This window comes from Leptosomus discolor, chromosome 20 (genome assembly GCF_034619465.1).
Source record: "Leptosomus discolor isolate bLepDis1 chromosome 20, bLepDis1.hap2, whole genome shotgun sequence".
Classification (NCBI taxonomy): domain Eukaryota; kingdom Metazoa; phylum Chordata; class Aves; order Leptosomiformes; family Leptosomidae; genus Leptosomus; species Leptosomus discolor.
In genome coordinates, this window is record NC_141410.1 from 8,069,480 (window position 1) to 8,083,646 (window position 14,167).

A 14,167-nucleotide genomic window follows, 5' to 3' on the forward strand; every position below is an offset into this window, starting at 1 on the left:
CCCCCTTGGGATGGAGATTTGGCTCGGGAGTTAAGCAACAACCAGACCAACAGCTCAGGTGCTGTGTGCCTTTGGCAAAGCAGTGCCTACCTGAGGCTGGGGCTAGCTGAGGAGGGAGATTTCCCCCTAGGGATCACGTCCTTCGTATAGGAATGGCCCTTTCCAGTACGTCCCAGTTCAAAGGAAATGCTCTGTGTATATAACTCTCCTTTTACGCTGGGGCTCCACACCCGCAGCATCCCTGAGCAAGGTGTTCAGGGGTTCATCCGCCAGCTCCTCAGTCTCGACTAAGGACTCTCTGATGTTGCTGCAGAACAAATGCTTCCGTTACTGGCCAGACAAGAGTTGCAGCAAGGAGTACGGGTGCATCTGCGTGCGAAACGTGAGCGAGCGGGAGGCCCAGGGCTACTACCTTCGGGAGCTGGAGATCTTGCGGATTGACAGGGTGAGTCCTCTGCTGCCGTCTGCCCGCTGTGCTGGGAACGGGCTGGTGCTGGAACCCCCAGGGGGCAAGCTGTGGCTTTTCTCTTTGGGTTGGGTTGGGCTGAGTTGGTGGGTTTGGTTGGTTTTTTTTACTTAACGGTCCCACTGCTTAAGTTCTGGGCCGCTTTGCCTCAGCTTTGATAAAAAGAAGGGAAGGATGATAAAAAGAAAGGAAGGAGAAGCCTCCTAGTAGGAGGGGTTTTCTGACTGGGTGGTGGGTCTCTGCTGCTTGCAGGATGAGCGCCCGAGGCTGGTGAAGCACTATCAGTATTTTAGCTGGCCGGACCACGGGGTGCCCAATGAACCAGGAGGGGTTCTGAGCTTTCTGGACCAAGTGAATCGGGCACAGCGAAGCATTCCGGACACGGGGCCGATCATAGTGCACTGCAGGTATGGACCAGTGGGTTGTCAGCAGGGCGCTGCAGCGAGGATAGGGAATGAAAATATCTCTCTTCTCTTTCATTACACCGGCAGCTGGGTCATCCCATGAGCTGATGGTGGGCAATTGGGATATAAGTGTGAAAATATAGCCCTCCTCCAGAACCTCACTGGTGACAGCACAGGGAAGAGCTGGCCTGATCTGGAGTTGGCAGCTCTGATGCACCCTGCTAGACTCCGGTCTCCTAAGGGTCAGCATTTGGATGGGCTTGGCTTGCAGCAGCCCTGCCAAACCTGCCCAGGATAGACCAGGCATGCAGATGAGTGTGGGAGCTGAGCTGATTAATTCCGGGGAATGTTTCTTCCTGCAATGATTTTTTTCTTTTCTCTTTCTAGTGCTGGAATAGGACGCACAGGCACCATCATAGTGATAGATATTCTAGTGGATATTATTCACAGGCAAGGTACGTCTCGCTGTCTCTCTCGTGGCTGTCACCATTTGCCTTGTTCTGACCAGTTAGGGGATAACCCTGCTCTTGGGCAAGCAGTGGGTACAAGATCTCCAAGCAGTGAGTTTGACTTGTCCAGGAAACAGTGGACATAGGCTCAGCCTGAAGGCAGGGTGAGAAGGGCTTTTGTACGGTGCCCAGCTCCCTGTTTCTCTGGGAGCCAAGAAACGGAGCTCTGTCATAACGAAATGTGAACCCTCTCCAAATGGGTGTGCACATGGACAGCCCTCTAGTAAGGGAGAAGGTTTCAGCAGCACAGCACGGGAGTGTCTTCTGGCTGGAATCAATGGGGCCAGGATTTCCAGGTCTCCTGGACGACCCTCTTTTACTGAGGAGGGGGTGGGGGGAAACAGGTTCAGTGAGGGTGTAACTCCAGTAGCCCTTTTAGAAATAAGTCCCCCAAACTCTCTTGTGTAGAAGGGCTGTCACCCTTACCTGAAATTCTAGAGCTGTTATGGAACTCTCTGGGTCTGGTCCAGGAGCCTGGGGGCAGGTGGACCCTCTTCAGCAATGGTTGTATCTATTTCATAAACTGTGCAAGGGCGGTGAGTCTGGATCTGTAGGAAGTTGCCACAGAACAGACCTAATTCCCTTCTCCTTGCTCCAAGCAAGTCAGCCCTGCCTCAGCCATCCTCAGTCCAAGGTGCTCTGGCAGGAATAAAAAATAAAAAATAACAATAAAAAGTCTCCTACGCACAGAGACGCACCGAATCCTTTCACAATATTCTGGGGCTTCGCTGACACTGTGTGCGATGAGGTACTGAAAGCTTTCCAAGTTGTCTTTAAGAAAATAATTTCTCAGCCTAATTCCCACTCCCTAAACCTCATCTTCTCGCTTTCGAGCAGGTTTGGACTGCGACATTGACATCCCCAAAACTATCCAGATGGTACGCAGGCAGCGTTCGGGCATGGTGCAGACCGAGGCGCAGTACAAGTTTGTTTACATGGCTGTTCAGCAGTACATTGAGGCTGAGCAGAAGAGGTTGGAAGAAGAACAGGTGAGTCCTGTTTGGCTTGGGTGGAAAAGCGAGAGTAGAACTTGGCCCGCGCCAAACGCCACTTCCACTCCCAACCTTCTCCCTGGAACTCAAATACTGCCCTGAACACGTGGAAATAAACCCACACCCGCTGCTCTCCTGCTGGGCACACAGGATCTTGTAAAGCTTTCTTCTGAGTCTGCTTTGAGTGGGATTCTATTGTCTTTGCTTTCCCTTTCAGAGGAATAAAAGGAAAGAGCGAGACTACTTGAATATCGGCTACTCTCCTATGGAAAAAGGCAGAGCCAAAGGGCAGCCCCCTTCACCACGGACCCAGTCAGTGTAAGCTGAATGTCTCTCTGCCAGGGCTAAGAACCACTGCAGCCGTCGAGAGAACGGATGGAGCAAAGGCCCCACTCTTTGTCCTTTGCCAGCCTGCCTCTCCCACACCCGAAACCCGACCAGTTGCTGGCTGTCGTGTGGGAATGGCTAAAAATCAACGCGTGATCCCACCGCACATCCAGCAGTGGTGGGAGCGGCCCACCTTGCTTGTGTGCCACGCTTTTGGAAAGGAGGGGAGGAAACAGATCCTTGCCTTTAGCGAGTAGTGCCTCTGGAGAACCAGCTAGAGACTGAAACTATGCTGCTGCTCCTGAGGGACTTGGACAACAAAATCTGAAGGAAGGCAAGGAGAGAGCAGAGGGAGGTGGCTTTGCACCCGTGTGGAGAGGGAGCATGTGCTAAGTAGCCTGAGTTCCTTACATAGATAGAGATAAAATACCCCAAGTTATGTTTTTCCCTCTTGCCCCAAGTAGGATAGTGGTGAGCAATGGAGAGGGGGTTGTAAGTTGAAGGTGAGCGGGTAGGGACGTACGTCAGTTATAGTAGCAGAGCTGCTGGGCACCTTGAATTGCAGGACTGGTTTTGAAAGAGGAGATGGCCAGGCAGGAGCAGAGGAGTGGATGTTAAAGTGGAGGCAGAAATGCTGTTGCTGGGCTCATGCAGAACAGAAGATTCCACTGGAGAGGGCAAAAGGAGATGTCGCACGTTCTTCTCCAGGCGTTCGGCCCTGTGCCGTGCCCAGAGCTGCCTCTGCAGCGAGAGCCAGAGCTGGGCCCAGCAGCTGGGGTGCTCTGGGCTGGGGTTGAGGCAGCGGCCACCTTGGGAGCCAGGAGAGGGCAGGAGGAGGCAGGGAAGGGTGCTGCTTGGCTCCCGTGGCACCCCCTAGGCAGGTGCTGGCAGAGCCGGACTCTAGTCCTGCGGCACGTTAGTAACTGCGAAGACGTTGCTTCCCTGCCACGCTGAAGGGAAATCTGGATCCTTCGCTGGCATCATGAACCTTCCAACTCCTGCTGGATCTGGCCAGTTGGGATCTTCCCTGCTGGACTCTAGAAATGTTTGTGTCCTGTGTGAAATGCCCAACTTTGAAACTGCAGCTCTGAATAGATGAGGGTGGGGAGGACTGTGCGGGACTGAGCAGAGCACGGCGAGCTCTACGTGGTCGGTGCTGTTGGCTCCGGAGAGCTCCTGTGAGTTCAGCTTTGGGTGTCAAACCTGCTTTGGAGGTACTTGGATCTGACCTTTGGAGCAGCTCTCTCCTTCCATTAGATTTTGGCAAATCCAGAGAAATCGGGTATGTAGAGAAAGTAAGAGTAGGAAATACCAGGAACTATATCCACTGATTCTGCAGAAACTTTGCATCCATGAAAGGCTGACATGTGGAGGAAGGTTCACAGCTCCATCCCCAAGATTTTTTTGAACCTAGGAGGGGTGGCCCAGCCAGAGGGAGAGAAAACAGGGATTGAGAATGGCAGCAAACCCACTGTTGTCCTTTCTACAAGGCTGGGAGGGGAAAAAAGGAGCTTGTCTGGGCCCATTACCCGCTTCCCACTAGCCACCTGCCTCTGGGAAAGATCCAGAGCAGCGAGGCGGTTAATAACGAGGCTTTGTTTCTTGACAGGGTTGATGATGAGTCAGCTTCCGTCTACGAGAACCTTAACATCAAAAGCCCGAAGGTTTCAGGGATGAGTAACACAGGGCGATAAAGGAGCCGGAGGTGAGCTGTATGGAGGCCGTGCAGGTAGGAACGCTTCCCTTGATCCACTGAGAGTGTCACCACAGGCTGTTGACGTTGCATTTGACCCAGCTCCTCTTCAGCTCAGCTTGTGCAGATCTCTGTGGCTCTGCCTGCGTGAGGGAAGGCAGCTTCCCTCAACACATTGACAACGTCACCAGCGAGGGGGGAGGTCTACTTTTTGGACTGTTATGTCAGGAAGCCGTCAGACTCGGGGGAACAAGACTGGGCTATGCATGCAAACCAGTAGGAGAGGCTTCACACGCTGGGAGCATCTCTGCAACCTTCTCAATGTGCTTTTCTCCCAGTTGTAAACCACGCCGCCCTTCTCCTTCTTGTTTTCGAACGCAGGATTTCCAGTGTTTACGTCCACCCTTTCCAAGTTCTGCAGTTGCGGACAATTTATTTTGCCCGTCTTGCCTTCCCCAAGCACCTTGGATTCGGCGAGGAAGAAGCTGACTGTAAGAAGCAAGCAGAGTCTGCGCCTAAGAACATGCCTTGACCTAACTTATTCATGAGAAGGATCTTCTCCCATTCTCCCCTGTATCAGTAGGTTGATATTTATGTGGAAGTGCCTCTGGACATTCATTAGGGCATCAAGGCTCAGTTTTAATTTTTTTTTTTTTTTTTAATTTAAGATTCTTATTTTTTACCACAAATTGTTAAAAGGAATGGAATGACTGTTTGCTAAGGAGCTTTCCCAGGGTTGCCCACTTAGGGCGTCGGTAAAACGTTAGTACACTTCAATGTTTTCATTAGGTCGATCATTTCTAAGACAGAAGTGTTTTTAGACTAAATCCTGAAGTAATTTTGGTGCCTGCGGGGGTGAGAAATAGAGGGCACTGCCTGGACCCCCAGGTATTTGTACCTCTGTTGGTTGTTCTCTCACTTCCTTTTGGCTGGACCGGTTCTAGATTTCTATGCAACCCTGCCAAAGCACACCGAGCAACCCCTGTAATACAGCAGGGGTGCTGGGGGTGTGGTGTGCGTGCCTGAGAGCCTGCTAGCTGCTCTGCCCGTGGGTTTCGCAGCAGAATTGAGAGGCAGAGGTGAGCATCTCCATCTTTGTCCGCGTGGGTCTGAGCGTCGAGCGGAGTGAAATCCCACCTAGCTGATGGGTGCTGGAGAGGGGGAGAGCAGCTTTTACTGTGCGCTGTGCTTTTAGCCACCCCTAGCGAGTAACAGCCTGGGGTGCTAATCTGGCCTGAACTTTTTGAGCTGGGCCCCTCTAAGCTTGATGCAGCTCTGCCGTTACCTGGCTGCGTGACCTCTTCCCACCCCCCTCCCGCAACTATATGACAAGGCAAATGTTGTGTCTGCTGAGTTAGGGGTGTTGTAGGAGTGTTTGTGACTTGACCAGTGCCGTGAAGATGAGTGTGTCACTGAGTGGAGTATTCCAGCTCTGTTGGGAAGTCTTGACTTGTGACTGCCAGCCCTTCCTGCTGTTCCAGCCTCGAGACCTGCAAACGCTCTTGCCAAAGAACCCCTTCCTGCAGGATTCATCCGGGTCTGAAGGTGCGCTCCGGGGGGGAGCCTCGGGTCTGCGTGCCAGTGCCTGAACCTCCAGAGCACGCGTGGGGCTGATGCTGAAGTCCTGGGTCGCTGGAACTGGGTGGACTTGCTGCGTGGTTGGGGTATTAGTGCCTGGAGTGCCGGCTCCAAGTCTTGAGCAGAGGGGGTTGAACAAAAAGCACAATGACATACCTTGGCTGTATTTCCTGGCTGGTCTTTCTGGTCCCTTGTCACAGGGACAGGAGAACTGTTTCTTTTTATTGCACTTTTAATAAATGTTGAATATTCTCAAGGCGCTTTTTTTTTTTTTTTCTCCTTTATTTTTAAGTAGTTTGCTTTTTGAGAAAGTGTCTGACAGTTGGTGTGGACAACAGGGCATCCTGAATGTCTCCCATCACCAAATGCTACTGTTGAGGGCCCTGTTTTCACTTGCTTTGAATCTTCCTTTTGACTATGCATGAGTGAGGGGTTCAGCTGCGTGTTCGCTAAACCTTCAACCTTTGTTTCCAAGCACACGTTGAGAAGGGGAAATGCAAAGGGACAGCCCCCACAAGGGTGCTGTGGCAGGCTACTAGGAACAGTTGGAACCGTGAGAACATCTCTGTGGCCCGTTTGCCGCCCTAACAATAGATTTTGTGAGGCTGAAGATGTTATTTCCCTCTCCCCTGCCCTTGGGTCTCATCAGTGGGAGCTGAATGGTAACGAAGATGTAATGACAAAGCACTTCCATCTCTGCTAGTGGCTTATTTGCTGGGCTTAGTCCCAAATGCACCTTGGGTAAAATGGAAGCGCCTTCTCTGCCTTAAGTCTTGGTGGGTCACTTCTTCCGAGAACGCACTTAAATTGGCGCTGTGAAGATATCCTTTCGGTGGCAAGCGTGGGGGAACAGACAGGACGATACAAGTGAGAATCCCTGTCAAGCCCAGTGACTTTGGCAGAAGTTGTTACAGCGCCTGGAGTCGTTTCTGCAGACCCGTGGCTGGCAGCGATAATGCCGGCCGGCAGCTGAATAACCAAGGCGTTGCCGATACAGAACGCGCAGCAGCTTTCCACGGAAGTTTCGCATAGCAACAGCCTTGAGTTACTTCTGCCGCTGCTTCAGCCTTTTCTATTTCAAATTAGGTTTTTTGGGAAGGGAGACTGGAAGCGTCTTTCATCCGTGTAGGAAGAAGCAAAAGATGAGTAGTCTTTGCAGCTTCTCGTTTTTCAGGTAAACAGAGGGAGAAGTCACACCTGGGACTACACTGCCTAGGTGGTAGTAAGTATGAATTTACAGGATGAAGCTGTCTGTGTGTGCAGGATTGTGCAGCAGTGGGACAGCTGGGGCACGGGCCAGAGTACAGACATGCCACCTGCTGTGTAGCTGCCATGACCTGAGAATGCAGCTGGACTCGGGACTGCTAAGGGAGCACCTCCAGCTGCAAGTGAGAAGGGAAATGTGGAGTAATTGCTACGACTTGACACCTTGCATTGTATAAAACATAATTTAATACATACATATATGGTACTTGCATACAATACTGTCTTACATCCACGTGTTTGAATAGAAAACATTTAACTGTAAGTCGCCTTCATCATGAAGACTTTTGTTAATCGCTGTCAGAAGATCACTGCATTAAACAAAAATATAGTGTAAGCAACTGGCCTGTGTCTTAATACTGACACATTTTAAGATTAGGAGGGTAAAGCTGTCAAAAGATGGAACTTCTATTGTTTTGGCAACAGCCTGGGAGAAGTATGAATGAAGTTTGCTGATGAAGTTAGTTGAGTTTACACTGCTGTGTCGGCGTGCCTAACAGAACAGTGTGTTCAAAATCACTTTCCAGGTAGGGATGAGTGATTTTTTTTTTAAGCATCTTCTTAGGAAAAACGAGTAGAAGGGCTAGCCTGTTCTGTTCAAAAGCTCGACGGGAGGGTAGCACAACCTAGGAGGTGGGTAGCAGTGATAGATCCGTGTTTTGTCAGCAGGAGGCAGCACTTGCACCTCCAACGCAACAGAAATGCTTCAAGCGTCTGGCATAAAGATAATTTTCATTTGTTTATGCGACTTTGACATGTCTTTACCCTCCCAATCCCAGCTCCTGTTAAGAATAATCATGTAGATCCTTCAGTTTGCAAAAATAGCCCTTTATTCCCTCTGGGAGTTTGGGGAGCTGCACCCACTGTCGTCTGGTACCCGGCCAAGACGGCACACGGCCATGTGCCACTCGAGGCAAACAGTCCTAGAAACCTGGCTGTTCCTTTCAAAGCTCTGGTTTCCATGGAGAGTTTGACAGCAGGATGCTGAGGCAGCTCCTGGAGCATCCCTGGACTGGAGCCGGCTTGGCAGGGAAGTATTTCAGCCGAGCTCCTGGAGGTGGATGCGTGTGTTCAAGTGCGGGCTCAGAAGGAGTTGGGGAGTGGGCCACGGGGTCTGCCAGCGATCCAAGGAACGCCGTCAGGGCAGCAGGCCCTGTTCCTGCTCCCCGATGTGCCACGGGGAGGGAGCCGACAGCCCCACTGGATTGGGAGCGAGGGGCTGCCTCGCCGCTACTGGAAAGGGAGTTGTGTCACAGGCGCTGCCACGGTGGTGTGTTTAGGGGGAAGATACTCTGGCCTGTTCATCGCAACAGTCCTCGTGAAGCAGCGGAGGTTCCCCGTCTTCAGGGCGCACTGGACTGGCCACAGAATGATGCAGAACAGGATGATGATCAAGGCGGAGAGGAGGACTATGCGTTTCCAGTCATCGCACATGTCGCAGCGGGACAGCCTCCCAGCTAACCCTGCCGGGGGGGCCTCTGGACTTTCTGGCTTGCTCATGGCGACATCGATGGAGATACACGAGTCTGGGTTCTCGGGGTCATCAGATGACTGGCGGCAGCAGAGCTTGGTCCCTTCCATCCAGAGCACCTTCTCCTGCTGGAGTTCAGGAGGCAGCGTGGCAAGGAGCTCCTTGCTGGTCTCAAGTGCTGGGGCACCTTCCAGAGGGATGCTGGTCAGCTGCCTGCAGAAGGGGCAGGGGAGCTGGTCCTCTGCTTGGTTTGGGGGCAGCCCGGTGCTCAGGCGGGCCACACACTCCAGGCAGAAAACGTGGGAGCACTGGAGCAGCTTGGGCGTCTTGAAGGTGTTGTCGTAGGTGTTGAAGCAAATGGAGCACTCGACAGGGGAGGTTGGCTTCGGAGACGTTGGGTTCGGAGAGCCTGGCTTGTCAGTTGGGGACCTCGCCTTCCTCTTGCCATCTCCTGGGGAGCTGACAACAATGGGGCTGATGGGGATGGGGATTTCACCTGGAGATGCAGGGACTGGGCTGCTGGGAGAGTCTGGCGTGTTGGAGTGCCACAGCTGCGTGAAGCACGACATGACGGAGCCCCGGGAAATAAATAGAGCCCTGGGAGACTCTAGAAGAGAAGAAAACCACAGCCTTCATTTTAAACAATGTGAAGACACCCATCACCAGACCTATGTTTAACCCCTTAAAAGGAACAAAGAGCAAGTTCATGACTTCCACTGCATCCTGAGCCGGGAATAGATCCCTGCTAGAGATGAGAATGACGCAGGTAGCCTGTTCGAAGCTGCATACCGAAGGTGAAGTTCAACATCCTGCAAAGCAGCAAGCGGCCAGCAGAGATCCACCGTGCAGCCAAAGCCTTTTCACCACAACCACCATGGCATTACAGATGGTATATAGCCTTTCCCCATACATGCCTCCCTCTGGGCAGAAGAAAACACAACGAAAACCTACCCCAGCTGGTGCTCCCCGACACCTGAGCAGGGAGGAGAGCAGAAGACTCCATGAGGTCAAGTAGGGACCTCACTTATGGCAGTCTATTAGTCTGGGAGGCACTCAGATATTATGGTGGCAGCATGAGCAAGGCCTAAGAGACAGATAACACTGTTGAGTTGTGGAGGTAGCGGGGGGGGGCTGCTGAATCTCTTCTCTTTGATGTGCTCAGACAGAGCTTTGGGCCTTGGACCATGGTTCTGCATGGTGCAAGTGAGGCACCACCCAACGATGCTGCCTGGTTTTGTCTATCCACAGTGGGATCTGAACTCCCTCGTGTCCCAGGAGAATCCAAGGGAGGTGAGGACACACTTATCTTGCAAAGTTTGTTCCATCCTCAGCCCTGAGCCGTACAAGAAGCATCTCTGTCTTGTCAGCATGATACAGCAAGAAAAGCACCGTTGGAGGAAACCGCCTTGGTGCTAGAGCGAGGGGAATTCTCCACTGTTTCCTTGTTGCTCTGGTTTCCCCAGGGAGGCACAGTTCTTCCCTGTCCTCAGCCCTGGAGGAGTGCCAGCACGGCCCAAGCTTTGCTGCGTGCTGCCGTGTGCTCTCGGCTTTGTTGTGGTGTGCAAGCAGGAGCCTCGAGTTGCGTGGCTAATATGCCAGTTCTAGCAAATTGATTTACAACTTACTCCAGCCTTCAGCAACCTAAGTACGACCTTGAATTTGAATTATCCCAGCCTAGACATGCAGCCTTGCACACACCCTCGTATTCAGATATATTGACTTTTCAGCTATTGAGCACTTTTACCTGAAAGCAAGCGTTTAGCTGGAGGAAATTCCCAGCGAAGGCCCCAATGGTATATGCCTGGGGAACATTTTTATAGGATGTGTCACTGAACTAGCTAGGCTTGATTCTTTGTGTTGGGAGATTTACCGATGACAAGCCAGAAACGTTCAGATTGCTGCTGTAATTATAGGTCTCCAGTCGATCCAGCAATGGCTCACCAGCATGGGCTAGGGACTCCGTGTCTCAGCATAAAAGGCTAATTTGGAGTATCAGAGAGACCATGTATTCCTCACACTGCACAAAAAAAGTCTCCATTATTTTAAAATTCAGTATTCTCCCCTCTCCCATCACTAAGGTAGTGTTGCCAGAGCTGAAACCAACTTTAAGAACTTTCCTTCTTTTCCTTCTCTTATTCTAAATGAAGAAATTTTGTTAAACCTCTCCTCAAGTTAAATTTTCAGTCGCAGTCTATCTGCACTTGTCAGCAAGTTGTAATGTTTTTTAAATGTGGGGTTTTTTTCCTGGCTACAGGTTACCATGCATGTTTTAGCACAATCCGGCAGATGCTGATGAATTACAAATCTGCCCGGAGATGAGGGAAAACCCTGGTCTGTTTTTTGCTTCGTTTGGTTTGGGTTTTGTTTTTTGTTTGAGGTTTGTTTTTTCTTTTTTTTTTACAAAGTCTTCTGTTTTGCAGAAGTCTCTCCCCTACACCCAGTTCTTTGCAGTCCCTTGGCTTGCAGTATTTGTCAGAAATTACGAGCGGCGAAGCCAGTGACAGAAGGTAACTCAGAAAGAGAGAGCCTTCGCTTATGCAAACTGCAATTTCATAATCTATGTGAAAAAAGCTGTTCTGTGGGGGGGTTTCCTGGTTTGTAATATGACAGTTATAGCAACAGCAGTATCTTGATAGTAAACTTGAGGAAGTTTACTCACAACAGTTGCTTTTAAATGAAGAGACGAGCTTTTGCCCACCTTTTTCCCTTTGCTAAAGATGATCATGACACTACAGATGCCTGTTAGTTTTAATAAATTTAGAGTCTGCTTATTTTTATCAACACCTTGGTGTATTGTGGCACCTTGATCAGACTTAAACTGGGAAGATATGAAGAGCAGGACACGGAGCGGAGGCATGGGAGGGACGGTTTTAATTCACGCTCTGCCAGAGCGGACAGGGTCAGCCTCTGGTCGCGTCGCGTGCCTTTTGGTGCGTTGCCATAGTGCTGATGCTCAGAAAGTCGAACTGGGTTTGGGCAACAGCTAATGCAGGGACCAAGCTTTCTCCTGGGCACTGCTGCTAAACGAGAGCCAGTCCCTAAAGCTGCAGTCACTGAAGACATGCAGTGTGGAATCTCCATATAATTAGCGTTTGGGTTTTTGTTTGTTTGTTGGGGTTTTTTTTTTTACCCTTTTTTTTTTTTTTTTTTGTGCACCACACAAACACATTATTTTTTTTTTATTATTTTTTTTTTTAAATACAAGACAACGTCTTCATTTGTTCAGACCCCCATGGTCACACTGCATTTCCTCAGACCCTGCAGCTCCTTACCTCGCTTTCCCAGCTATTGCCCTGGGCTTTCCAGAAACTTTGGGAACAACAGTAAATAACTAAACCACCCAGGACGGACACATAACCTCAGATTTAAAACTAAGCAGTTCAGTACTTTTAACTTCCCAACAAGTTCTAGAAAACTTCTTTCCACACCATAAAACCAGACAAAAGCAAACAGGCAGTTAAGACAGTGGCCAGCGCTGTCTGGACTATGATTCCCTAATGGTATCTTTAACTCAGAGCGACTGAATACACAGCAAATTAAGAGGTGTACAGCAGATTAAAGTCGATAAATACCTGTTCAGAGTGTGGTTTAGAAGGAGAAAAGCATGTTCTGGGCTCTTGATTTCTACCCCTGAAGAGTCTTCTCTCCAGAGGATAGTCTTAGGCTCAGGGTCTTTTGTGTTTATAAGCCGCCTTCTCGTATTCGAGCTCCCCGGTAGCTTCCTGAGTTGTTTCCCAGCACGGTAGGTCTGGCAAGACCAGTAACCTCTAACAGCTCCCTGCGTACAAGTGGCCCTGCCGCTGTAATTCAAGTATCTTTTATACCTTCCTGTCTAGAGGTGAATTACCTGCTCCACCTGCCTTTCCCCATCACCACTGAATCACTCCATTGGCTGCGAGCGTGCTCCCGCTCCAGCCGGTTTCTGTGACAAACAGGGCAGGCTGGAATGCTCCTGATAAGGGGCAGCGCTGCCGGGGACACCTGTCTGGGGTTGCCCTAGGGAAGAGAGGTGAGAAATGCTTCTTTCTTCGTCTTCTCTCAGCTGGGGAAGGCCTTCTGCTTTCTGGTAAATGCTTGCAGTTTTTCGACAAGCTTTGAGGATTTTTTTTTTTTTTTAATCGCTGTTCGAAATCTGGTCCAGTTTGCGCGGATGAACCGGCCGCGTTTTCACAGGGCAGCAAATCTTCTGGATGAAAATTTCAGGACACCGAAAAATAGCAGTTATTGCTCTCTTTGTTTCTTCATGAAGGAAAAATGTTTTGAAAGTGCCTTAAATTATCAGCAGAAACAAGATTCTGACAGTCAAATTTCTCGTGATTTGTCGAGAAAAAAAATTGCTGCAACAGAAAAATCCGGTGTAAGTTTGAAAGCCTGAAAGCTGTTTATAAGTTAGTTGAACCACTCTATACAATCATAGGTCTGCTTCAAGCTCCTGTGCAATTGTTCAAAATAAAACTGTCTGGATTGTCACAGAGAAGGAATTTCATTCTTCGCAGCTTTTGGTAGTAATTGACGTAGGTCAATATTACTCGACCTGCAAACCCTTTGTGGTTCAAAGGACATCCGATCCAGAAAAAAGAACCAACAAATTTACACTCGTGTGCAGATAAGGAAACAAGTTGGGGGCGGTGGAAGGGGGGAGGAAGTAGCAGATAAGTATTTGAAATTTAGTCTAGTTCTTCTTTGGTGCAAATGCTACTTTTCTTGGCGCAGTTTTTCAAAAAAACAACACAAGGTGGTCTGTGGAAAAACAAGAAAAGGTGGTCTGGTATCAGGAAGCCCCTTCTTAAAAAATGGTTGAGAAACTTCACTCTAAAAGTGTGTGGAACTGCATTCATCTCTTGGGACAGAGAAGTGTCTAAATCCCACAGAATTTAGTGGCAGTCAGATGCAACTCGCTTTGGTTCCACATTCCTCAACTTTAGGTCACACTGTTCAGTTCCACTGAGCTGAAATCCAAAAGGAGGCTTTTAAGAAGAGAAGCATGTTGAAATGACCCAAGTTTTAGGATTAAACTGCTGGGATCCTTCCACAGCTAGAAGGACCTGGTCTAGAGCATTGTTCCTCCAGTGGATTCATGATGAGCTCCACGGGTGACTCCAGAAGACAAACACCTCAATGGAGAATGCACGTTAAGACTAAACTTTCCCAGATCTGCATCTCGATGGGATAGCACGGTATGGTGTGCATATACCATAGGAATAACAATCCATGCGCTAGACTGATCATGCAGTGCCAGCACGGTGCACTCCCCCATCTATTTATGTTGCCGTTCAGGGATGAGCGAGGCTGGGAGCAAACCCTGTCTAGAGCTGACAAAGCAGGATGTTTGATGAATGGATGTAAATCGTATTTTTAAAGGTCTTGCTCACTTAGTCACTTGTATAAGCGCTTTGGTAAACTGGGCTCAAAATTAACAACGTTTCCATAACATACCAGGGGATGTTACATTCCGTAACACACT

At 49.8% G+C, this 14,167-nt stretch overlaps 2 protein-coding genes across 2 annotated transcripts in view; one reads left to right on the forward strand and one right to left on the reverse strand.

The window, feature by feature from the left end:
• Positions 1-6,131, forward strand: part of LOC104345923 (tyrosine-protein phosphatase non-receptor type 11) — a 55,419-nt gene extending 49,288 nt beyond the window's left edge. Inside the window, exons 10-16 of the mRNA XM_086475970.1 lie at positions 314-445; positions 719-873; positions 1,258-1,325; positions 2,217-2,368; positions 2,589-2,689; positions 4,308-4,427; positions 4,773-6,131. Coding sequence (XP_086332096.1) covers positions 314-445; positions 719-873; positions 1,258-1,325; positions 2,217-2,368; positions 2,589-2,689; positions 4,308-4,392 — 693 coding nt within the window. The 3' untranslated portion in view covers positions 4,393-4,427; positions 4,773-6,131. The remainder of the gene's footprint in view (positions 1-313; positions 446-718; positions 874-1,257; positions 1,326-2,216; positions 2,369-2,588; positions 2,690-4,307; positions 4,428-4,772) is intronic.
• A 2,331-nt stretch (positions 6,132-8,462) lies between these two features.
• On the reverse strand, positions 8,463-9,706 carry RNF223 (ring finger protein 223). The gene is made up of 2 exons (XM_009950523.2): positions 9,655-9,706; positions 8,463-9,310 (listed from the first exon to the last, which is right to left on the reverse strand). The coding sequence occupies exons 1-2, from the start codon at positions 9,704-9,706 to the stop codon at positions 8,463-8,465; spliced, it is 900 nt and encodes a 299-aa protein (XP_009948825.2).
• Positions 9,707-14,167: the final 4,461 nt, after the last annotated feature.